We start from the raw sequence: 27,142 nt of genomic DNA on the forward strand, positions 1-27,142 counted from the left end.
ACAAACTCCTTCCTTCCTTCCTTCCTTCCTTCCTTCCTTCCTTCCTTCCTTCCTTCCTCAGGGCTCTCCAACCTGGTCCTGCAGGTTAGGCTCCTCCCACTTCAACACACCTGGTTGTAATGAGAGGCTCCTTTTTGGGCTCCTTTACAACCTTGGTGATGACATCATCATTAGATCCAGGTCTGCTGAAGCAGGGTGATGACATCATCATTAGGTCCAGGTCTGCTGAAGCAGGGTGATGACATCATCATTAGGTCCAGGTCTGCTGAAGCAGGGTGATGACATCATCATTAGGTCCAGGTCTGCTGAAGCAGGGTGATGACATCATCATTAGGTCCAGGTCTGCTGAAGCAGGGTGATGACATCATCATTAGGTCCAGGTCTGCTGAAGCAGGGTGATGACATCATCATTAGGTCCAGGTCTGCTGAAGCAGGGTGATGACATCATCATTAGGTCCAGGTCTGCTGAAGCAGGGTGATGACATCATCATTAGGTCCAGGTCTGCTGAAGCAGGGTGATGACATCATCATTAGGTCCAGGTCTGCTGAAGCAGGGTGATGACATCATCATTAGGTCCAGGTCTGCTGAAGCAGGGTGATGACATCATCATTAGGTCCAGGTCTGCTGAAGCAGGGATGCAGCTAAAACAGTTGAACATTTTTAAAGAAAACTCAACATAAAGCTGAATTTAAATGATGAAAATACAGCAAAAGAAAGAAAGAAAACACTGAGCATCGTCTAGAAAAGCCTGCAGGTAGTGACTATCATCAAGGTTGAGGTCCCTGATGAACGGTATCGTCTTCCCAGCCAATCAAAATGTGAAGAAATACCCTCTAATGTAACACTGAATCAGTACATCTTATAACTTCCAAACTAACCTCAGCAGATCAATACAAACCTCTGAACACATCATTGAATTATTCCCCTGCATATACAGACATTTGGCTGCATTTTGAGAATTAATAATGTTTGTCTTCCTTTGCTTTGCCTAAATATCTGTTACCTGTTTGAAAACATGGAGAAACATATTCCAAGCAGGTGCACAGGGTTATTATGAAGTATATTAACTTATTTTATTTATTCAACTTCGACACACGAGAACTCAAAGACTGGATGATGAACTCTGATCAAATTTGACAGCATAATATGGAAATTATGCATGAAGTATATAATATCATGCCATACAATCAATGCAGTAAGGACATACTGTATGTACATATATTTATACAATGTTATTTTATGTTACTTTAGTGAAATAAAATGTATATATATTTATACATTAAAAATTCACAAATCACTTGAGCATTGAAATATCTTGAGATATATTTTAAATAAACACTGTAAATGGTCAAAATACCAGTTTTAGATTGAAGATTATAGGTTTTACAAGATGTGTGTGTGTGTGTGTGTGTGTGTGTGTGTGTGTGTGTGTGTGTGTGTGTGTGTGTGTGTGTGTGTGTGTGTGGCCTGTCACACTTCATCAAAGCTCTATCACCAATGATAATGTGACCCGGCCGACTCAGCACCGGCGCTCCCCGCTGCCCAGAATATTGGCAAGTGTCAGATAGCCAATAGATTTATGTATGCAAATGAGGCGGATCAATGGCATCTGCCACAGCCCGAGATCTACAACCGGGCTGCATGGCCTGGAATATTTCCTGTCAAATACAATCTGGAGCCAAGCACAGGGAGGGTTGGGGGGGAATAAAAACCTAATATGAAAGGAAAAATGATTTGAAGAAGAGAAGAGGAAAAGTGAAGATATGATGAAGGCTCGCTGTCAGACGGCCAATCACCATGGAGAATAAATCAGCTCAGGCCTGTCGTTGGTGGAGCGAAGAGCATCCGGGAGGCTTCACACGGACACCGGCGCACTGTGGCCATGTTCACACACAGCAGGATGTTTGTCAAAAGTGACATGTCCTCCTGTACATTTTCAAAAATAACACTGTTCATGCCAGATCATTCTCAAAAAAAAAAAACTTAATTCACACAAACCTGCATAAACACCTGGCTAAGAGCTACTATGAACAACTGAAATGGGAAGCATGAAACCACCCCAGCCAATCAGAATCCTGGAAAAAAAACACAGCATTGAATGGGCAGTAGTGATGGTCACAACTTTCTGAAGGTCTGACACCATTTCTCCGGGGAACAACTCCATTTTCAAAGGTTCTCCACCAGCAAGCAGGAGGGATATGGAATCAAAACCCCCAGGTCGTTGAAAACAGATGCCAATTTTGCGAACGATTCCCTTTTCGATCCCAGTCGGAGTGAATGACGTCACCACTCACATTGCGTGGTTTAAACAAGCTACACATGGAGAGCGGTGACGTCATTCAGCAGTTAAACCAGCAGGAAACGTGGTGCCAAAGCGGCACAAACCCTCAAAAGTTTCTTTAAGTTTTACAAGAAAGGATCTAAATCTCTTTTCTTCCAAATTGATAAGAGAATCGATAAAGAACCAAATCATTCATCAGAATTGAAAATGGAATCAAAATTGTAAAAATCTAATCAATTCCCATCCCAACTGAGCAGTTTACCCGGATCAGAGCCAAAATTGGCAGTAATTGTAATATATTCCTGCTTTCTCAACATATTTTTTTTACATCAATACTGATGTCGATGACAAAGATAGTTTTCTTTCCTGTTCGACTACAATACTTTATACACCTGCTGTAATGGATGTGAATGGTTTAAATAGGTAATACGAACTAATAACTACAGTTAAAAGTAAAATGGAGCTTGTATTTATCAACAGTTATGTGATAATGGCACTTATGGATTGTTTTGTCTGAGTTGTATGATTGCAGAAAATGCCTAAATTATTCCAACATGTCACAATAAATACGGAGATTATGTGTATTTCTGTTGCTGTGTATTAAATATTGTAGATTTAGAGATAATGCTTCAACGTATTAACCAAGAATGCAGTTTTACCATTTGAAAAAAGGTTTATTTATCATGGAGATTATTCAGAATTATGAGTGAAAGAGTTGCAGACTGTATGAGAACCTGTCATATATCAAGAGTCTGTCCAGGTTGTTTTATCATTTCTGGGACCAGTAAGGATGATATTTCTTAGTGCGACAGAGAATCCATCATTTTGATGGTCAGTTCAGCTCATGAAAGCCTTTGATGAAGAAAAAAACCTCCTCATATTAAATGTGTTTCTCAGGTGGAGGTGAAGCTGCTCCTCCATCACCTCATCCTGGAAAAGGCCAGAAGAAGCAGAAGGAGGTGGTGGGACAGGGTGGAGGAGGAGGAGGAGGAGGAGGAGTGGTGAAGGGGAGCATGTCGGTCACCTGTCGGCGTGGGAACAGCCGCCATGTCACCGCCTCCCCCGTGGGAACCGCCTGTCAGATGGAAAGGTTGCGGCACATCTGCATAATCATTATCGCCGCGACAGAAAGTCATTCTGGGAAACAATCAATGTTGTTTTAAGGGACCTTAAAAAAAACAAAAGCGGTCAGAAAAAAACGTGTTAAAGAAGATTTAGTGTCTCGGTCCGTCGAACGGCAGCACCGGTTGTTTTTCCAACTTTCAGCCAGCAAAACACAGCAAGCGGATCAGTAATGACCTCAGATCCACTCAGGATGTCCTGCCCACCATCGGACCCTGGACTCCGAATGTTGAGCAAAAAAACTCAAATCCAGGAGAGCTTCTCACAGATCCCGAGGGAGGTTGGAGACATTGAGACCCAGTGGACCATGTTCTCCACTTCCATTGTTGAAGCTGCTGCTCGGAGCTGTGGCCGCAGGGTCTCTGGTACCTGTCGTGGCGGCAATCCCCGAACCCGTTGGTGGAGACCGGAAGTAAGGGATGCCGTCAAGCTGAAGAAGGAGTCCTACCGGGCACTGTTAGCTCATAGGACTCCCGAGGCAATCGACAGGTACCGGCAGGCCAAGCGAGCCGCAGCCCGGGCTGTGGTGGAGACAAAAACTCGGGTCTGGGAGGAGTTCGGAGAGGCCCTGGAGGAAGACTTTCGGTCGGCCCCGAGGAAATTCTGGCAAACCGTCCGTCGCCTCAGGAGGGGGAAGCAGTTCTCCACCAACACTGTTTACAGTGGAAGTGGGGAGCTGTTGACCTCAACTGGGGACATTGTTGGGCGGTGGAAGGAATACTTCGAGGACCTCCTCAATCCCACCACCACGTCTTCCATTGAGGAAGCAGAGACTGGGTTCTCAGAGGTGGACTCGTCCATTACCCAAGCTGAAGTCACCGAGGTTGTTGTGAAGCTCCTCGGTGGCAAGGCACCTGGAGTGGATGAGATTCGCCCAGAGTTCCTTAAGTCTCTGGATGTGCAGGGACTGTCGTGGCTGACTCGTCTCTGCAAGTCTATACCAGGGTACTGGAGAGGAGGGTCCGGACGTTAGTTGAACCTCGGATCCAAGAGGAACAATGTGGTTTTCGTCCTGGTCGTGGAACACTGGACCTGTCATGACCTCCACCTCTGGCTCTGCCTCGTGGCAGCATTGTTCCCTTCCCCCTCCCTCCTTTCCTCTCTCCTAGGTGGGCGTGTGCTGCAGGCTGTGAGGTGGAGGAGCGCAGTGCTGATTACCTGAGGTCTCTCACCTGCAGCAGGGTGTGGCTTCACCCTACAATGCTCCTCTCTCTCTATAAAGCTGGCATCAGATGAAGACTCAGTGTCGGACCGTAAAACTACCTACATTCTGGACCCACCCTGCTGCACCGAGCTCCTGCATGACACTCTGCTCGTTGGCCAATCCCTACGGCTTCAGCACAGCAAGACTCCCTGACAGCCTCCTCCAGGCTGCAGCACACGCCACCTCCGTTGGTCTCCAGCACCGACCACGCCATTCATCCCGCTCCGCTTCATACCAGGCGGTGTGCTCCTCAGTCTCCCACTGGGTCCTGATCGTTTGTTTGGGGTGGTTCCTTCGTCTGCGTAGTGTATCTGTATTGTTTATTCTGGAGTTCTGTTGGGATGGGTTTAGTTTGTTGTTTCTAGGTAAAGTCCGTACTTCTGTAATTCTGGCTCTTGGAGTTCTGCTTGTTTGTGTTTCTGGTTTGTGTTCATTGCCACGTTGTTTAATAAAGTGCTCTGAGAGTATCCCTGGTTGCCTTGTTTCTGTCCGGACCTGAGCCTCTGAGTGTGAACCGTGACAGGACCAGCTCTATACCCTCCACCAGGTGCTCAAGGGTTCATGGGAGTTCACCCAACCAGTCCACATGTGTTTTGTGGATCTGGAGAAGGCGTTCGACTGCGTCCCTCAGGTCGTCCTGTGAGGGGTGCTGTTAGAGTATTATTCCATTTAGTTACCATATTCATGCTTAATCTCAGTCTTATTTCTTCGGTCTTTATTTAGCAGCGTCACTCAGGCGCTGTTGTTTAACTTTGACTAATCATGTGTTCTGAGCCTTGGTAGAAACACTCTGAGCAATATGATGAAACAGGAACATTGTGTCTTCCCCGTAGCACCACCTCGGTGGTGATCCACGCGTAGAGGATGCCCTGAGATTGTGCTTACTCTTGATAACTGTCAAGCGCAACAACTTGTCTATTTCTCTGATGCATATCCTGTAAACTCTCCCATTTGTTAATCGGAATAAAAAGCACAGGAGAACGGCAGAAGCTCAGAGCGGGTCAGGAACGGTGACTAGAGCACTTCCTGCTCGTTCTCCTCATGAGTAAAAGAAACTTACCCTTGTTGTCTTCTTCTTTCTTGCAGATTTAATAAATGTCTGTAGCCTAAACCTGACAGGTGCTCTGGGAGTATGGCGTCCAGGGGCCCTTTGTTAAGGGCTGTTCGGTCCCTGTACACCCGGAGCAGGAGTTTGGTTCGCATTGCCGGCAGTAAGTCGGACCTGTTCCCAGTGCACGTTGGCCTCCAGCAGGACTTTGTCACCGATTCTGTTCATTACCTACATGTACAGAATCTCTGCGCACAGCCAGGGGCCAGAGGGGGTCTGGTTTGGGAACCACAGGATCTCATTTCTGCTTTTTGCAGATGATGCGGTTCTGTTGGTTTTATCAAACTTGGATGTTCAGCATGCAGGTGAAATGTGAAGCAGCTGGGATGAGGATCAGCACCTCTAAATCCGAGGCCATGGTTCTTCACCAGAAAAAGGTGTCTTGCCCCCTCCAGGTCGGTGGAGTGCCCTTGTCACAGGTGGAGGAGTTCAAGTATCTCAGGGTCTTGTTCAGGAGTGGGGGAAAGATGGAGCGTGAGATCGACAGGCGGATCGGTGCAGCGTCTGCAGTTATGTGGACGTTGTATCGGTCCGTCGTGGTGAAGAAGGAGCTGAGTCAAAAGACCAAGCTCTCGATTTACCGGTCGATCTTCGTTCCTACCCTCACCTATGGTCATGAACTATGGGTCATGACCGAAAGAACCAGATCCCGGATACAAGCGGCTCAGGCATCTGTTTCGGATGCCCCCTGGACGCCTCCCGAGGGAAGTGTTCCAGGAATGTCCCTCTGGTAGGAGGCCTCAGGACAGACCCAGGACACACTGGAGGGACTATGTCTCTCTATGGCCTCGAAACACCATGTGGTGCCACCAGAAGAGCTGGAGGAAGAGTCTAGGGCAAAGGAAGTCTGGGCAACCCTGCTTAGACTGTGGCCTCCGTGACCCGGCCCCAGATAAGTGGCAGAGAATGGATGGATGGATGGATGGATGGATGGATGGATGGAGGGATGGATGGATGTCTTTGTACTCACTGGTTGATTTGTTAAGTGGGTTTATTGAAACGTCGGCGTGCCACAACAAAGAGGTCGTTAAAAGACTGCGGTGTTGTGTTGCTCCTCTCAGGAACAGGAGGTGGAAATTCAACAGGAGTTGGACGCTGCTGTTCACAATGAGAAAGTTTAACCTGAGTCACGAACGACTTGACGGATGCTTCCTTGTTCTTCTCTGGAGCATCTCCGAGTCATTCACAACCCCTCCTACATTTTTATCGTACTTTCTGTTATGGGACCGCACGACAGACTTGGTCCTGGGTGCGCTTTGCTGTACCGTAACCTCCCGCTCGGCCCCGCTCCGCCACGTACTATGCGGTGGAACAGTGGCTTACGGCAATGCACAAACAAGAGCACTTTTCAAATGTAGACAGTGCTGAGAACGGCTGCATAACGACGCAGTGAAGTCATTACGTGACAGTAAATACGGGACCATAAATATAGGATCTGTTGAGGCACTGCTCTGACATCTAAAGTTATGAGCCTCCGTTCTCTGTGACACATCGTTCTCTGTGACACATCGTTCTCTGTGACACAACAGAATGTTCACATCGTGAACAGCAGCGTCCATCTCCACTGAATCTCTTCCTCTCCTATTATGGAGAGGAGCATCTGCACCTCGTTGGAACAGCAGAGGCAGAGGCCGAGTCCAGGAGGGCGGAGTCAGCAGCAGCGGCGGTGGAAGCGTGGCGAAGAAGAGCACGCCCGTTGACCACGGCCCCTGTGGCCGAGCTCTCGAGTGGTGCTGCCTCTAGAGCCCCATTTCCACCGGACAAAAAGTGCGGGGATAGACCGGTATAGTCCGTTACGGTTCGCGTTTCCACTGCAGGAGTGCGGAAACAACCTCTCCACAGGCGGTCCCTTTTCCGCTCCACTTCCGTCGGGGTACCCTGGACCATGGAACGGGTCTGAGTTTGAGGAGCCGTCTGCTGATTGGTCAGTGATTTACTACACGCTCAATATGTTCATGTGTCGGCTGGATGAATCTTCTGTTGTTAGCGTGGTCAGCTTTGCTCTGGTAGTTTTTTTTTTCCCTTTTCTTTTATTTGCTGCTCAACTTTAGTGTTTGTCGTGGGGCTTGGGACTTTGCATGGCGTTGGAGCTTTCTGTTTGCAGCATAGCGTCAGGTGTGGGAGCGCCGCGCGCTGTGGGTGCGCCGCACACCATGGGTCTGTGGTTTCTGTTAAAACGCGGTGCAGAGGCGGTCAGCATTCTATTCAACCGCGGTCAGTGCCACTGCATCGAAGACGCGATGCAGAGAAGCTCGGAGCTCGGCGCCTCTGTGTTCCGGTGCGGGGCTGCAGGAGCGCGATCAGCGCCGGAGTGGAGTGGCTGCTCCTGCGTTTGAGCATAAAGCTAAAGGCTCCCGTGTCCCGGAGCAGCGCACCAGCCTCCCTATGGAGCCGCAGCCAGCCGGGGTGCTCAGGTGCAGGACAAGTCACCGGAGCGTTCGCTCTCTCTGGACCAACATGGAAGCAGCTCTGTGGCTGCAAAAAATAAAAGTTAACTAAACAACAAGTGCAAAGTGGAGGATGTAAACAACAACAGAGGATTCATAAGATCTAGATCTGCAGCCAAGCTGAGACGACTGTTGCAACGTCACATTTCTGCGGAGCTCTTAAGCCCCGCCCACTTTTAAAGCTCCTTTTCTGGGGTGGAAACGGGTACCGGATTTAGCTCCGGTTATGCTTTGCCGTACCGCTCCGTTCCATCCCCGCACTTTTGTGCAGTGGCAATGGGGCTTTAGTGTCCCCCCCCACACCCCTAAACGAGGAGTTGGTTAGGCAGTACACCTGATTCCCATCAGGGCTCAGGGCTCAATCACAATGACGTTTCTGCGTACATCATGTCCAGGTGTCTACTTATATATGTTGATAGATCGCACATATCGATTGATTGATTTAAATTCACAATAATTTCCACAACAAAAATAACAATAAAAGAACATCCCCAAAGCTTTTATTAAAACCAGTTTCCAGAGAAGTTTGATGTTCCCTCTTAAAGATGCTGATGTGTTCGTAGGCCAGTCCATATTCAGTCCATACCGTCTCCACAGCATCTCCTCCAACGAGGACTGACTGACTGACTGGATGGCTTTGTTCACCTGAAGTCCACCACCACCTCCTTCGTGAGTCAAACTCCAACAGAAAATGCTGGGAAATTATTTGTGTGGGTCGACTGTGTCCTTGTTAAACAAATCTTTCATTCTTGTTAACAGCTGTTAACACACTTCGAAACAACAACACTATAGACGACCAAGGAGAAGAAAAGGGGAAAAAAAGTAATAAGCGTTTTGTGAGAGAAAGAAATATTGAAAGGTGAGGATAAGGTATGTGATAAAGAGAGGAAGAGGGGGAAAGAGGGATGAAAGGAGAGTGGAGAGGAAAAAGAAGTTAGCAAGAAACAACAGCGAAAGTGATGAGGAGAGAGGGGGAGAGGGGGAAGAGGAGGAGAGGGTCTCCCTCTATCAGCAGATAAGAGGCAGAAATGGATGAATCCCATTGGCCGGCGGGCGTCCTCCAGCCTCTTATCTCCTCGCCTTCATGAACTCAGGACACATTTCATAGAAATTTGCGAAATCAGGAAAGCCGTGTATCGTGTCATCTATCACCGGGTGATGCCGGCTCATACATCCTCCCTGATTCACAATAAAAGCCACAATTGACACTTTTTATTTTTTTTGCCAGTTTCACAATTATATGCTGCAGCAGCCAGGAAGCAACTTTGGGTTTGTTATTTTCAAGGTCAAACAAACTTGGCTGATAGTTTCAGGTTCTGGAATTTAAAGAAGGCACAGAGAAAATGTTTGACTGTGTGCTTTGTTTCTTTTTATCAAATGATCAACAAGCATGAAATCATGGAAGACAATTAAAACCAGAAACCACATTTCTACTCCACTTTATTTCTTTTTTTGCACCTGATTGGGTCTATGGAAGCTGCTGCTTTATTGAGGTTATAGAGTACAGTATTCGAGTCCCCCCACAGTAAATAATAATCTTTCTGTGCTAGCTTCTTGTTTAAGGCAATGTTGTTTAACATGTGTCCACATTGGCCTTTGATTTAATTCATTGTTGAAGTCCCCCTGAAGTGACTAAAAAGGTTTTTACATTAGCTTCTGTATTGACTCCATGTTGAGCAGTCCCCCACAGTGACTGATAAGCTTCCAGCACCAGCCTCTGATGCACTTACTGCACAGTCCCCCGGTGACGAATACACTTCACACAATAGTTAGTTTTAACGTGACGAGTCTGACAACGTATCTGTTTGAGCATGTTGAGTAATCCTAACATTTCTGTATTGGCTTCATGTTTAATGTGATGTTGAGCAGTACCCTCATTGTGACTAATCCAGTGTCCACTGGAATGTGGAAGAGTCACTCCACAGTGACTAATACAATTCCTACATTAACTCCCGAGGCACACAGTTAAGTAGTACTCCCATAGTAACTAATAGTGTTGCTAAATTAGTTTTTGATGTGCTGAATTTCTGCTTTAACTTCTGATTTGACACAACATGGAAGAGAATTGTGAATTTCCTGTAATTGCTCCTGATTTAGTTCATATTAAGCAGATCCACCAGAGCGATTAATAATGTCCCAGTGTAGTTTCAGATTTAACATCTAATTTGATCAATTCATTTGCTTCATGGCTTCTCTTGCTGTCAGAGTCTCTCAGTTTGAAAACACTCCTGTGGATCACAGTTTTAATTGTTTGTGTGCAAATGTTTAGTTTCAAAACTTAAAATAAACCTCCTCCGTCCGTCCCTCCATCTGTCCAAACCTCTCAATGCTGTACAGAGTCCCAGTTTACCAGGAAACACTTGGACAGGTCATCAGTGCACCACGGGACAAACAACCAGAGACACACCTGGAGGCATTTAGGGTCACCAGTTAACATCACATGCATGTTTGTGGCAGCGCCCAGAGGAAAGCCACTCACTTCACACCCAGAGGGAGAACATGCAAACTGGAGCGCCAACATGTCACTGATGGTGGAACGTCTGTGTTCATGTGAGGCCTGGAATGTGTGGAGCTGGAACTAAGTCTTTATGGTGTGTGTGTGTGTGTGTGTGTGTGTGTGTCTGTGTGTGTGTGTGTGTGTGAGACAAACTGGTCCAATTCCAGCCGTGTCGTGTTGCTGATGATATTTTTCTTCGCGGGTATTACGGTTGTGGTTGCCCTCCTCTTCCTCCTCCTCTTCCTCCTCATCCCACCCTCATTCTTTCCCCCTTTTTTAGTTTCCCCTCAGATTTGAATCGGTTGAGAGGGCTGCAGTCCCCCCATCCCACCCTGTGACAGCACAGAAATAATTACAGTACAGCCTCCCCCTCTCCTGCTGCTGTTATATTAGCCTCTTATCAGGCGGCGGAGGGGTAGTTGATCAAGGGAGGTCACTGTATCCTGACCACCGCACAACAGCTACACCACCATTTGGAGATATGATAAATAAACGATGAGTGTTCCGCTGCAACAACACTCTTATCTGCTTTTTGTTCCATCCTGGCTGCTTCCACGGAGAGCGGGACCAAGTTAAAGCCACCGACGGAGGAAACGTAGGGAGTCTGTAACTGATGAGCCCTAATAATAAAGTTGCGGCCACCATTTTGAAGCTCAATGCCGGAGAAGCGGGACTTTGTATTTATTCGGTCCCTGCAAGATAACGCGGGAGGTTGGGAGGCTGCCGCGGTTGTAAATGCTGCTACATTATTCTGAGAGCAGGCGGGCGACGGCGGCGCTGCGTGAGCACAGATAATAGATGCACCTACATTATCCTGAAGTGGCGGGGAAATTGAGAGGTTAGCGGGGTGAGCAGAACAGATGTGCCAACATTATTCCAAAGCCAGATTGATAGCGGGGGGGGGGGGGGGGGGGGGCGTAAATAAATACACCAGCATTATTCTGGAGTCATGCGAGAGCAGAAGGGTGAAGGTGAGTAAGGAAAACACATGCGGACGCATTATTCTGGAATGGAAGCGACGTTTCCAGAGGAGGAGTTGAAGCTGGAAAAGTGGAAGCTCCATTACTCTTCATTTAGTGGGAGCAGGAGGGGAAACGTGCAGCGTTCCCTACAATCTGCTCTGGAAGCGCTGGAGTATGGCCCCGGGAGCCACCAGGGCCTGGATCACGGCTGATGATGCTCCTTCAGGATCAGTTTGAAAATGTCAGGGGAAACGGCACAAATCGAAAAGCTACAATTTGACTGACGATGGAAACAAACTAGCAGATTATTGTGGATCATGGAAAACCTTCATAAGATCCTTCCCCAAGAACTAAGAACCGCCACAGCCACTTTTCCTACAACTGCTGAGAACCACAACATGAAGATTCCAAAACTTCTCATAGGAACCTTCTCCAGGTACGAGGAACCTCACGGGAACCTTCAAAAAGTGCTAGAAACCACACCACAACATGTTTCCAGGTAAGAGGAACCATTACAGGAACTTTCCTTCAAAAAGAAGAACTATCTCCAGAATGTTCCTCTGGGGCGAAGAACTACAAACCATTCATGAACATTCCAAGGTACTAGAAACCACTCGGACAACACAAGAACTTAGAACCATTACAGGATTGTTTATTATTATTATTGTTAACCAGCATCACATGAACTTTCCTGAGGTAGGAGGAACCGTCACTGCAATCTTTCCTAATTACCAAGAGCCTTTCTAAAGGTACTAAAAACAATCACAAGATATTTTTTCAAGTAGCAGGAACCATAATAAGGAACTTTTCTAGGTACAAAAAAACACAGAACTTAGTCCAGGTAGGATGTACCATAAAAGGAGTTTTATGGTACAGAAACCCATCAGGAAACCTTACTCCAGGTAGGACGAACCCTCACATGACTTTCTCAATGTAATGGGAACCATCAAAGGAACTTTTCCCAGGTACTAGGAACCATTACTGGAACCTTTCTCATGCACAATAAGGTATAACAAAAACTAGCTCCAGGTCACAGGAACCATCACTGGAACTTTTCCCAAGCACAACAATGGATGACAGTAGATTGTCCTTTTCAATGGTGGAAGCCGGGTCTCCATGTGGTTCTGGGGGTGTTCCTGCTGTGCGAGTGTGGACTGGTCCTGGACAGGTGAGCTCTCCCTCTCTGGTCCTGCTGCCGCCTGCAAGCCGCAGCGCAGGGGGAAATATTACAGTGGAGCCCTTTATTAAAGTCAGACGTGAATGTGTTGGCCTGGTGCAGAAGCCTGAAGTGGCCTGGTGTGACAGCTAGTCGATGGCGTGACGGCGGCAACGCAGAGCAGGACTTTCTGACAGCTCATATGTGGACTGTGTTTATTATGTGGTGGCTGTGGAGCCGCCTGGCAGGCTGGTCATCCTCTGTCCCCACTCTGACCAGTCTCCACTAACACATTTCCTTAATAATCACAATATGACAGACATGTGCAGTTTAAACTCTCCATCCTGTCCCCTGTGCCAGCTAACATCCAGATTATAGAGCATCTTCCTCCTCTAATCCAGATTATAGAGCATCTTCCTCCTCTAACATCCAGATTATAGAGCATCTTCCTCCTCTAACATCCAGATTATAGAGCATCTTCCTCCTCTAACATCCAGATTATAGAGCATCTTCCTCCTCTAACATCCAGATTATAGAGCATCTTCCTCCTCTAACATCCAGATTATAGAGCATCTTCCTCCTCTGACATCCAGATTATAGAGGATCTTCCTCCTCTAATCCAGATTATAGAGCATCTTCCTCCTCTAATCCAGATTATAGAGCATCTTCCTCCTCTAACATCCAGATTATAGAGCATCTTCCTCCTCTAACATCCAGATTATAGAGCATCTTCCTCCTCTAACATCCAGATTATAGAGAATCTTCCTCCTCTAACATCAGATTATAGAGCATCTTCCTCCTCTAACATCAGATTATAGAGCATCTTCCTCCTCTAACACCAGATTATAGAGCATCTTCCTCCTCTAACATCCAGATTATAGAGCATATTCCTCGTCTAATCCAGATTATAGAGCATCTTCCTCCTCTAACATCCAGATTATAGAGCATCTTGTGAGGATCCCCACCTCCTCCAGCACCTCCTCCAGATCCTCCTCACTTACTCTCCTGCAGGTAATCTACTAATTGATTGCTCCTCCTCTTCAGCCCTGCAGTGAGGAGGTCCGGTGTCAGAAGACTGTCTCTGTTCAGAGTCTCCAGCTCCTCTCATGAGCTCCACGACTCCCTGCTTCATGTGTCCTCAGTGCACCTCCTCCTGGTGCACCTCCTCCTGGTGCAGCGCTCCTCGTGTGCTCTCAGCTCCTCACTCCGTGCCTCCTCAGTGCACCTCCTCCTGGTGCACCTCCTCCTGGTGCAGCGCTCCTCGTGTGCTCTCAGCTCCTCACTCCATGTGAGTGAGGAGCATGAGGAACAGTCTCTGTTCCTCGTCTCCAACGTCTTGCAACATAAATAAAACCATTGATAATTGCACCTGCTCTGCCTCCTGCTCTGCTTCTGGGTTTCATATTATAGAGCATCTTCCTCCTGTAACATTGGATTATAGAGCATCTTCCCCCTCTAACACCAGATTATAGGGCATCGTCCTCCTGTAACATTGGATTATAGAGCATCTTCCTCCTCTAACACCAGATTATAGAGCATATTCCTCCTCCAACATCCAGATTATAGAGCATCTTCCTCCTCCAACATCCAGATTATAGAGCATCCTCCTCCTCTAACACCAGATTATAGAGCATCTTCCTCCTGTAACATTGGATTATAGAGAATCTTCCTCTTCTAAAATCAGGTTATAGGCATCTTCCTCCTATAACATCAGATTATAGAGCATCTTCCTCCACTAACATCCAGACTATAGAGCATCTTCCTCCACTAACATCCAGACTATAGAGCATCTTCCTCCACTAACATCAGATTATAGAGCATCTTCCTCCTGTAACATTGCATTATAGAGCATATTCCTCCTCTAACACCAGATTATAGAGCATCTTCCTCCTCTAACACCAGATTATAGAGCATATTCCTCCTCTAACGTCAGATTATAGAGCATCTTCCTAATCTAAAATCAGGTTATAGAGCATCTTCCTCCTGTAACATCAGATTATAGAGCATCTTCCTCCACTAACATCCAGACTATAGAGCATCTTCCTCCTGTAACATTGGATTATAGAGCATCTTCCTCCTGTAACATTGGATTATAGAGTATCTACCTCCTCGAACACCAGATTATCGAGCACCGTCCTCCTCTAACACCAGATTATAGAGCATCTACCTCCTCTAACACCAGACTATAGAGCATCTTCCTCCTCCAACATCCAGATTATAGAGCATCTTCCTCCTCCAACATCCAGATTATAGAGCAGCTTCCTCCTCCAACATCCAGATTATAGAGCATCTTCCTCCTCCAACATCCAGATTATAGAGCGTCTTCCTCCTCTAACACCAGATTATAGAGCACCGTCCCCCTGTAACATTGGATTATAGAGCATCTTCCCCCTCAAACACCAGACTATAGAGCATCTTCCTCCTCCAACATCCAGATTATAGAGCATCGTCCTCCTCTAACACCAGATTATAGAGCATCTTCCTCATCCAACATCCAGATTATAGAGCATCTCCCTCCTCTAAAATCAGGTTATAGAGCATCTTCCTCCTGTAACATCAGTTTATAGAGCATCTTCCTCCACTAACATCAGATAATAGAGCATCTTCCTCCTGTAACATCAGATTATAGAGCATCTTCCTCCACTAACGTCAGATTATAGAGCATCTTCCTCCACTAACATCAGATTATAGAGCATCTTCCTCCTGTAACATCAGACTATAGAGCATCTTCCTCCTCTCACTAACTGTTGTAACTTGATTTTACGACATATGCATTATAAATGAAGTCAAGTATTGTTTGAAAAAATAATGAAAGTAAAGCACAAGCTGCTTTTTCAAAAAATGTGTTCACTTTTAGGAACTATCAAAGTAACTGTAGTGCATTCTACAAAAGTAATGTATTCCTCTCTAACTTTTTCAACACAGAAGATAAATGTGGTACATTTAGTGTGAGAAATTAAAATGGTTTAAATGTGTTGAAAATCAGTAATAGTTTTTATTCATGATACATATTTATAATTCATTAACTTTAAATGATTTAACTAGAATTAAATAGAAATTATTAATATTTCACCATTTGGAGCTTAAAGTCTGTAATCTGGATGCATTTCCTGAAGAAGAAATGTAAATCGTGTAATTTTATTGTGTAATTAAGTGTTTACATCTAGATAAGATGTGTTTGAATCGGCTGCGGCCACTCCAGAGAGAAATCATTTGTAAACAAGTAACTGAAATCCTTTCAAGGACTGTTTGAAACGTGTGATGACTTTCCCCATAAACTGTTAAAAGAACTGAAAAAAGAAGTGATCAGCAGTCAGTGTGGATGACATACATTCCTTTACTGTAATTAAAGTGGTCAAACATCTGCAGGAATCACATACAAACCAAACAACTTCTTTAAAATAAAAACATTTCAGAAAGCATTTTGGTCTAAATTAAAACATTTAAATTAAAAAAAATCAATCAGTTCAACGTTCTCAATTATTAAACATCCTCCAGTTACAACAAAACAACAAGGTGATTGCAGATGTGTGCTGATTCCTGGAAATAATGAGCTGAAACAGAAAGACTTCCAGTTTTCATTCCCGCTTCAATCAAACAAGAGATTAGAAAAACAAAACGTCACATTTACGAGTTGTGGAATAAACCTGAAAGCAATGAGCAAGAAATAAAGAACAAGTCAGAAACACATTCTGGATTTGTATCCTTGTTGGTCACAGGGGGAGGCGGAGCCTGGGTGCCTAGCCCCGCCCCCTTCCTGTCACCTGATACCCTCACACTTCCTCCATCACCCAGGAGATGTTCCTTCATCCCTCCACCACCCAGATGTTCCTTCATCCCTCCACCACCCAGATGTTCCTTCATCCCTCCACCATCCAGATGTTCCTTCATCCCTCCACCACCCAGATGTTCCTTCATCCCTCCACCACCCAGATGTTCATTCATCCCTCTACCACCCAGATGTTCCTTCATCCCTCTACCACCCAGGAGATGTTCCTTCATCCCTCCACCACCCAGATGTTCCTTCATCCCTCTACCACCCAGATGTTCCTTCATCCCTCTACCACCCAGGAGATGTTCCTTCATCCCTCCACCACCCAGATGTTCCTTCATCCCTCCACCACCCAGATGTTCCTTCATCCCTCTACCACCCAGATGTTCCTTCATCCCTCTACCACCCAGATGTTCCTTCATCCCTCTACCACCCAGATGTTCCTTCATCCCTCCACCACCCAGGAGATGTTCCTTCATCCCTCTACCACCCAGATGTTCCTTCATCCCTCTACCACCCAGATGTTCCTTCATCCCTCTACCACCCAGATGTTCCTTCATCCCTCTACCACCCAGATGTTCCTTCATCCCTCTACCACCCAGATGTTCCTTCATCCCTCCACCACCCAGGAGATGTTCCTTCATCCTCCACCACCCAGGAGATGTTCCTTCATCCCTCTACCACCCAGATGTTCCTTCATCCGTCCACCACCCAGATGTTCCTTCATCCCTCCACCACCCAGCAGTGTCAGTGCAGCCGTCAGCAGTCCAGCCCAGACACACAAAAGTTAGGATTAACCTCAAACCTGTTTGTAGACTTGAACCAGAGTTTTGTCACTGTGATGTGAGAGTGATAACCACTCCACCACCGCCAGGGGACAAACCAATAACAAGAATCCAAAAACACAAAACAGATCCTGAACAACTTGTAACTCAAGCTTTCATGAGTATTTGCAAAGTAGTGATTTACTTCTTTCTTCTTCTTGTTGCCTTCACTCTCGATCATACAGCAACTGTTATTTTGAAAGGTGAAAGAGGAAGTGTGGGGAGCAATCAGCCGACAGGAAGTAGAACACATATAAAAGAAGACTGGCCAGTCCTTCATCAGCGATGTAGATCACAGCAGTAAACCACAGAACCATCAACCAGCCTACTACATTTCCCATCTCAGCATTGTGGCTGCAAAGCTAATGCTAACTCAACTACAAAGAATTGTATGGTTGGTTTATGATCTATGGCCTTAAGCCCCGTTTCCACCACACAAAAAGTGCAGGGACGGTACGGAGCGGTACGGCAAAGCGTAACCGGAGCCAAATCCAGTGCCCGTCTCCACCGCAGAAAGTAGGTTAAAAAGTAGGCGGGGCTTAGAGCTCCTCAGATATGTGACGTCACAACAGTCGTCTCAGCCTGGAGGCGGATCTGGATCTTATGAATCCTCTGTTGTTGTTGTTGTTTACATCCTCCACTTTGCACTAGTTGTTTAGTTAACTGTAATTTTTTTTGCAGCAGCTGTAACTTCCGTGTTGGTCCTGAGAGAGCCAACGCTCCGGCACCTGAGCTCGCCCCGGCTGCCCGCGGCAAGGAGCCACGCCGGTGCTCTGCTCCGGGACACGGGAGCCTTTAGTTTTCTGCTCAAACGCCGGAGCAGCTACTCCGGCGCTGATCGCGCTCCTGCAGCTCTGCACCGGAGGACGGAGGCCCCGAGTGTCTTGCTGCATCGTGTCCGCGGTTCGTCCCGGCGATGCAGCGGCGATGCAGCGGCGATGCAGCGGCGATGACTGTGGTTGAAGAGAACGCTGACCACCGCTGCATCGCGGTTGAACAGAAACCACAGACGCGAGGCAGAGACAGACTCGCACCACTGACGCCATGCTGCAAACAGAAAGCTCCGACGTGATGCAAAGCCCCGAGCCCCGGTCTCCTCCTGCCTCACAGCCGCTCTTTCATGATCAACATGAAAGTTGAGCAGCAAAGAAAATAGAGGAAAAAAACCAAAAAAACAACCAGAGCAAAGCTGACCACACGGACAACAGAGGATTCATCCAGCCGACACATTAACATATTGAGGGTGTAGTAAATCACTGACCAATCAGCTCCTCAAACTCAGACCTGTTCCATGGTCCTGGTACCCTGATGGAGGGCTAGAGGAAAAGCAACCACCTTTGGAGTGGCTGTTTCTGGTAAATCACTAATTCCTGCAGGAAACCTGAACCGTACCGGACTCTACCGGACTATCCTGCACTTTTAGTGCGGTGGAAACGGGGCTCTAGATTCCTCCGTCCAGTGGACTGGCCCCAGTGAGGCGGACATTTACTGCACTAGCAGCTCCATCACAGCAGGTTTCATACGGAGAATCCAAGGTGGGATTCATGAGCACTGAGTCTCATCATTTGGGCTCGACGTGAGCCACGGGCTGCAAAGTTAGCATGAATCATTAAAACCACAATATTCACATTAATGAGAAATGCAGCAGGGGGAAGAAAACCTGGAATCTGTTTGAATCATTTGAATTGATGGACAGAAACTCCAATATTTCCCTCCAGGAGTCACACAGACAGTGAAGAAAGCAGGATGGAGTGCAGTGGGCTTTTTTTCACATTGCTGGTTTGGAACTGTGAAAAACAAAAACAAAATCAAAAAACCATTTCACCATCGGGAAAGTAGAAGTTTTGGATGACAGCTCCGTTTGGCCTCATGGGACGGAGGACCAGTGGACAGCTGGTGTCTGCAGCCACCAGGGGGACGGCAGGACGCTCATCAGCCACGGAAGCTAAAACATATCAAGTGTCAGGAGGTTTAAAATGACTGTTTTTAAATGGATCATCAAATTTGTGGTATTTAGTTTAATGTGAAATATTGCCCCCGACATTAATGACATAAGCGTAATACCACTTCTGTCCATGAGGTGGCAACTTTAACACTCTCCCTTCCAGATCAATGTGATCGTTCTATCAACTCCTCATGATAATAGATCAATGATCAGGTCTGTTTCTGGGTTTGGTTGTCATGGTCCTGATGAGCGTCAGGACGTGACGGTGGTTTGGTCTTTTGTTCTCAGGCTGCAGTCACCTGCTGCCCTCCGGTCCACTGAAAAAGGGAAACTAAAGGAAGAAAAACAAAAAAAACTGAGTCCGTCACCAGAGCCGTGACTCGTGCTGGTTCCCGTCAGACAGAAAAGCTGCAGGCTCCAGAGGAACATGCTGCTTTACACAGGAAGATGAACGCTGAAGAAATGAGGAGCGGTTTGTTGATTTCTGCTGCGCTTCACTTCCTATCTTCTCTTCTTCAGTCTGGAGGGGTGAGGTGGTGCAGGACTGGTGCATTCTGGGTAATGCAGTTTGACAGGTGCTGTCTGTCGGGGACAAGGGGACTCTAGGAGATGGCCTTGGCCTCGGGCAGGAAGGCCTCCCAGTACTTGATCAGCTGCAGGAGAAGAAGACACAGAATCACCTGGAAATACTAATTCTGTGTTCAAAGTTTCATCTAAAAGAGTTCAGTTCAGAATCCTTTGATTCCAATGGTAAACAGTAAGATGAAAGACTGACATCCTTCAAACTTCAAAGTACTTTAACTGAGAAAACCAACAATCGTAAAACAGCAAGCAGAGGACATGATGGAAGAAAAACCCTTTTAACTGCAGAACCAGACTCAGAGGAGACTTCCTGTAGAACCAGACTCAGAGGAGGAGACTTCCTGTACAACCAGACTCAGAGGAGACTTCCTGTAGAACCAGACTCAGAGGAGGAGACTTCCTGTAGAACCAGACTCAGAGGAGGAGACTTCCTGTAGAACCAGACTCAGAGGAGGAGACTTCCTGTAGAACCAGACTCAGAGGAGACTTCCTGTAGAACCAGACTCAGAGAAGGAGACTTCCTGTAGAACCAGACTCAGAGAAGGAGACTTCCTGTAGAACCAGACTCAAGGAGACTTCCTGTAGAACCAGACTCAGAGGAGGAGACTTCCTGTAGAACCAGACTCAGAGGAGACTTCCTGTAGAACCAGACTCAGAGGAGGAGACTTCCTGTAGAACCAGACTCAGAGGAGGAGACTTCCTGTAGAACCAGACTCAGAGGAGGAGACTTCCTGTAGAACCAGACTCAGAGGAGACTTCCTGTAGAACCAGACTCAGAGGAGGAGACTTCCTGTAGAACCAGACTCAGAGGAGGAGACTTCCTGTAGAACCAGACTCAGAGGGGACTTCCTGTAGAACCAGACTCAGAGGAGACTTCCTGTAGAACCAGACTCAGAGGAGACTTCCTGTAGAACCAGACTCAGAGGAGGAGACTTCCTGTAGAACCAGACTCAGAGGAGGAGACTTCCTGTAGAACCAGACTCAGAGGGGACTTCCTGTAGAACCAGACTCAGAGGAGACTTCCTGTAGAACCAGACTCAGAGGAGGAGACTTCCTGTAGAACCAGACTCAGAGGAGACTTCCTGTAGAACCAGACTCAGAGGAGACTTCCTGTAGAACCAGACTCAGAGGAGGAGACTTCCTGTAGAACCAGACTCAGAGGAGGAGACTTCCTGTAGAACCAGACTCAGAGGAGGAGACTTCCTGTAGAACCAGACTCAGAGGAGACTTCCTGTAGAACCAGACTCCGAGGAGGAGACTTCCTGTAGAACCAGACTCAGAGGAGGAGACTTCCTGTAGAACCAGACTCAGAGGAGGAGACTTCCTGTAGAACCAGACTCAGAGGAGACTTCCTGTAGAACCAGACTCAGAGGGGACTTCCTGTAGAACCAGACTCAGAGGAGGAGACTTCCTGTAGAACCAGACTCAGAGGAGGAGACTTCCTGTAGAACCAGACTCAGAGGAGGAGACTTCCTGTAGAACCAGACTCAGAGGAGACTTCCTGTAGAACCAGACTCAGAGAAGGAGACTTCCTGTAGAACCAGACTCAGAGAAGGAGACTTCCTGTAGAACCAGACTCAAGGAGACTTCCTGTAGAACCAGACTCAGAGGAGGAGACTTCCTGTAGAACCAGACTCAGAGGAGACTTCCTGTAGAACCAGACTCAGAGGAGGAGACTTCCTGTAGAACCAGACTCAGAGGAGGAGACTTCCTGTAGAACCAGACTCAGAGGAGGAGACTTCCTGTAGAACCAGACTCAGAGGAGACTTCCTGTAGAACCAGACTCAGAGGAGGAGACTTCCTGCAGAACCAGACTCAGAGGAGGAGACTTCCTGTAGAACCAGACTCAGAGGGGACTTCCTGTAGAACCAGACTCAGAGGAGACTTCCTGTAGAACCAGACTCAGAGGAGACTTCCTGTAGAACCAGACTCAGAGGAGGAGACTTCCTGTAGAACCAGACTCAGAGGAGGAGACTTCCTGTAGAACCAGACTCAGAGGGGACTTCCTGTAGAACCAGACTCAGAGGAGACTTCCTGTAGAACCAGACTCAGAGGAGACTTCCTGTAGAACCAGACTCAGAGGAGGAGACTTCCTGTAGAACCAGACTCAGAGGAGGAGACTTCCTGTAGAACCAGACTCAGAGGAGGAGACTTCCTGTAGAACCAGACTCAGAGGAGACTTCCTGTAGAACCAGACTCCGAGGAGGAGACTTCCTGTAGAACCAGACTCAGAGGAGGAGACTTCCTGTAGAACCAGACTCAGAGGAGGAGACTTCCTGTAGAACCAGACTCAGAGGAGACTTCCTGTAGAACCAGACTCAGAGGGGACTTCCTGTAGAACCAGACTCAGAGGAGGAGACTTCCTGTAGAACCAGACTCAGAGGAGGAGACTTCCTGTAGAACCAGACTCAGAGGAGACTTCCTGTAGAACCAGACTCAGAGGAGGAGACTTCCTGTAGAACCAGACTCAGAGGAGACTTCCTGTAGAACCAGACTCAGAGGAGGAGACTTCCTGTAGAACCAGACTCAGAGGAGGAGACTTCCTGTAGAACCAGACTCAGAGGAGGAGACTTCCTGTAGAACCAGACTCAGAGGAGGAGACTTCCTGTAGAACCAGACCCAGAGGAGGAGACTTCCTGTAGAACCAGACCCAGAGGAGGAGACTTCCTGTAGAACCAGACCCAGAGGAGACTTCCTGCAGAACCAGACTCAGAGGAGACTTCCTGTAGAACCAGACTCAGAGGAGACTTCCTGCAGAACCAGACTCAGAGGAGACTTCCTGCAGAACCAGACCCAGAGGAGACTTCCTGCAGAACCAGACTCAGGCCTGGCTCAGACGTCTTCACCACAGCAGGACGACACTAAGCTCCTGGGACGGTCCTAAACTTGGAGGGATCCCGTGTGAGTCGTTACTGGCGTGGAAGGTTCTAGTGAAGGTTCTTCATCATTGTGTTCGTGAGGTGGTTCAGAGCCGTGATAAAGGACTGATACATGGAGAATTGGATTAAATCATGAAAAACCTTGGAAAGATGCAGGAAATCTGTCACCTCAGCGACCAATGGAATCTTCTCCTTTGAAGTTGAAAGCTAACAATGTGTATGAAGCTAACGTATTCACAGTATGAAGAGACATTGGAGAGAAACAATTGACAGCAGAGTGGATAATGAGAAGGAAGGTGGACCTGCTGTTGTGTCTGAACCAGGGTCTCCAGGTATTTGATGATGATGGTTTTGAAGTCCTTCACTCGCTCTTTCTGTGGAAAAAACACAACACACACTTCCATTATATTAACTGATATGATTCACCCTTTCACACCATCCCTTCTTTCAGCCACCAACTCATCCATCCATCCTTCCTTCTCACCTCGAACCTGCTCACTTCTTTGCGGATGGTTTTGGAGATCTGCTCGAAGTCTCTCTCGCCCTGCTGGACTTTTCCCTCCAGCTGAAAGACAAACAGGAGCAGAGCCTTAAAGGCAGAATGTTTGGAGACGTTTCGTGAATCCAATGGGCCCCGTTTCAAACCAATATCTGAACATTGGACCATATAACATTAGAAGCTGTTGGAAATACAACGCTGAAGGAAACCACACTGATCCCACTGCCTTTGCTATTCAAATCACCAAAAATGACAGATAATGTGACATCACAAGCACTTTAACCCACCCAGGGACTCACGTGGGAACAGGCGTCCATTCTCTGACAAACGCTCTATTAAAATAAGCTCAAAGTTACGTCCAGACATGTTTATTACCTTTATGCAACAGTGTGATTATTTCACATTTCATCGCTTATTTTATCGGTTCACCATATATGATGCTCAAACAGTTTTACACGACCAAATCCAATTTCAGCATAAGAAATCTTTAAGTTCAGGGATCATGTGATTGCAGGTTGAATGTAAAGGATTCAGTGTGGCTCAAGTTAAAAATACAAAATGAACCCAGAGGGAGGAAGGCGTGTGGCTTTCAGTAGTTTTGTTCCAAAATTAACTGAATCTGACGCGACTCTCAGAACTTTCAGCCAGAAAAACAAAACAAAACAAAAAGTTTTTAACTCAGAGAGGAAAAATAAAGAGGCAATAATGAAGATGGAAAGCAGACAGGCAGACAGACAGACAGACAGACAGACAGACAGACAGACAGACAGACAGACAGGACAGGTCCTACCTCCTCAATCTCCTGGTTGAAGGAAAGCATGGCAGGGAAAATGCAACACAATTTCAGAGGCTGGAGGAAATGCTCAGAGCTTCCAAAATAAGAGAGAAGGTCCAACATGAGAGCAACAAAATTACTGAGGGGAACGAAAAAAAGCCTCTCTGCAAACCTGTCACTGTGTGTGTGTGTGCATGCGCATATATATATATATATATATATATATATATATATATATATATATATATATATATATATATATATATATATATATATATATATATATATATATATATATATATAAATACATATATGTGTGTGGGTGTGTTAATTTCATCGTCATTTAAAATGTTAAGCATGTTTTGTGGCTGCACATGAATTTTATTGACCTTTAGTCATAAAGGTTGCTGATTTACAGTGATTTTTTTCAAGTTGTTTAAATATTTATGATTACAGCCTACCAGTGTTAAATGAATTCCAACCTTGATTTATCTAATAGAACCCGCCACCCCCCCCCCAATACCAGGATGGTTTGACCCAACGTGGCATCACATGTCAATCAGCGTTGCCATGGTGACTCAGACAATGGAGTGACACTTCTTTATTTTGGAGTTCACAATTGTTGATTTCATTTGATCCTGAGAATTTCTTGTGCATAAATATCAATTTTTTTTTAATGTTTGCATCAAAATCTTCACTTGCTTTTCGACTCGGCTTCTATTTGTGGCTTGTGAGCAGGAACAGTATTTGTCTTCAAACGGGAGAGAAACACCCCCTAAGCTCCGGTTTCTCCTTGATGTGATGTGGAGAAAGCAACCCGCTTCCTGTCCTCCAGCTCCGTGCAGTCAAAGTGCTGGCTGGCCCGTGCAGGAGTGTGTTTTCTGTTGTCTCATGGTGAACCCTCACTGCCTGACAAGCGGGAAAACGCTCGTCGGGTCCGAATAAATGTGGGTTGTAACTCTACTGCGATGTGTCCTGGTCTGCAGCTTCTGACAGCCCTCTCCCCCAAAAACTCCCCCGTCCTCCTCCCCCAAAACCCCGCGGCTGACAGCTGCCTGCCTCTAATGCACCGACCCCCGACCAGGCTGCCTCCGCCAGTGTGTGTGTGTGTGTGTGTGTGTGTGAGTGTGCATCCTGACAGAGGCAGGATGAATTTGTGTGGTGACAGCTTCAACAGGCTTTCTAATAAAGTACTTTTCTCTCTCCTGCTTGTCCTGCTGTTGTTTGTCTGCTGAGGCAGTGTAAAGTCTGCAGAGGGAAAAACTTTTCACATGACTGAACTGTGTGTGTGTGTGTGTGTGTGTGTGTGTGTGTGTGTGTGTGTGTGTGTACTGGACACACCAGCAATCACAGAGGTGGAGAATTTCTCAGCCACACCGTTTCATTTAACATTCCAGTGTTGGTGGATGTTTGATGAACTTCACTGTTTCACCACTCCACAAATCCCTTCACATCATTAATTCACTCATTCACACATTGGGAATCGAACCTGCAACCACCAGAGTAAGAGGAGATTCAACTCTTCCGGCATTATTAATGACATCCTGGGTGAGGGTTCTCTCAGTACCTGCTTTTATTACACACACGTTATCATGTACCCATTTTAATTTTCCAGCTCAATTTTGCACTTTAAAGATTTTTCTTTCTGTGGTTTTTATTTTGAGCCGAGCTGGTGCAGCTAAATTTCATTGTGTTTGTTTTGTTTTAATGAGAATAACGTCACAGAGACTTCAATGTTATTTATTCCATCAAATAAATATTACAGTGAATAAAAACAGTTAATTGAATATGAATGTGTCTGTGATTTGTTCTTTCAAATGACTCTGCTCTGTCTCTTTCCACTCACTCTAGTTCAGGCCCTGTTTAAGTGACTAAATGTTGTAAACGAGCCCTCGGAGGACCGCCATTTCATCTTTTGTCTTGTTTTTGGTCATTTTACCGTAGTTTTTTATTGGTGTGCACCCGGTGGCCACCGGCTATCAGGTGATGTTTCAGCGAGATTTGTTTGACTTATTTACTCATTTAATCTTTGTTAAAAAGTCAACAACACTTCAAAAAAAACCTTCACTGAATGAGCTTTTTGCATCATCCTGTCCCTTCTCAGAACATTGACTATTGTCATTATACGTATTTATTAAGCAGTGAATTACAGAAATGCATGTTTGAAGTTAAAAGAGAGGGAACGTGTTGGTTTGTGAGCAGCTGCTTGCTTCTGTGTGAAGAACAGAGATGAAACAGGAGCATTAGAGCTGCGATGCCACTCGTCTTCTGCTCAAATGTTAAATTCCCTCCTCAGCCTATGTTCTTGTTGTCGCTTAGAGAAACGAACTGTGGTGAACATGAACAGACTCCGGGTTCAGGCAGATTGACTTCCTGTTCACATGGAGAGAGATTCAAAGGTTTGGAGTCTGGAAGCTGTTTTCAAGAAGTGAAGCTAACGGGTAAACTGACAGCTGGAAGAGTTGTACAAATTGAGTTTTTGAAAGGTGTTAATCAATTCTTCACTGCAAAAAAGTGTAGCTCAAATATAAGAGAGAAAGAAGAAAATTATTTCAATCTGGTGAAATTATGCGTCCACACAGCAAGTGAATTTTACTTGGCACTAAACTGGTTCTGATCATATTTATCAGACAGGTTCCATTTTGTTCATGTTCACGATAATTCCTCCGTCCAGACTGAGGTTAAACATGGAGTTCCACAGGGTTCTGTCTTTGGTCCAATACTTTTTACTTTGTACATGCTTCCTGTAGGGAATATTATTAAAAACTACTCCATTAACTTCAATTGATATGCAGATGACACACAAATCTATTTATCTCTGAAACCTGACGATAATAATCAACTTTCTAAACTAGAAGCTTGTCTTACAGATATAAAAGATTGGATGAGTCGTAATTTCCTGCTCCTGAACTCAGATAAAACTGACATTATTATATCTGGTTCAAAATATGTGAGGGACAAATTATCTATAGATGTAGTCCCACTGGATGGTATCACTTTGACCTCCAGTACCACTGTGAGGAACCTGTGAGTTATTTTGACCAGGATTTATCCTTTAACTCACATTAAACAAATCTGCAGATCGAGA

At 46.1% G+C, this 27,142-nt stretch overlaps 1 protein-coding gene across 1 annotated transcript in view; it reads right to left on the reverse strand.

The window, feature by feature from the left end:
- Positions 1-17,171: 17,171 nt before the first annotated feature.
- The window catches only part of snx2 (sorting nexin 2), a gene marked incomplete at its 5' end in the record, with an annotated part of 67,701 nt that continues 57,730 nt past the window's right edge, over positions 17,172-27,142 (reverse strand). Inside the window, 3 exons of the mRNA XM_080499607.1 lie at positions 17,172-19,972; positions 23,083-23,154; positions 23,265-23,345. Of these exons, the coding sequence (XP_080355733.1) occupies positions 19,922-19,972; positions 23,083-23,154; positions 23,265-23,345 (204 nt within the window). The 3' untranslated portion in view covers positions 17,172-19,921. The remainder of the gene's footprint in view (positions 19,973-23,082; positions 23,155-23,264; positions 23,346-27,142) is intronic.

Source organism: Blennius ocellaris, assembly GCF_963422515.1.
Source record: "Blennius ocellaris genome assembly, chromosome: 7".
Classification (NCBI taxonomy): domain Eukaryota; kingdom Metazoa; phylum Chordata; class Actinopteri; order Blenniiformes; family Blenniidae; genus Blennius; species Blennius ocellaris.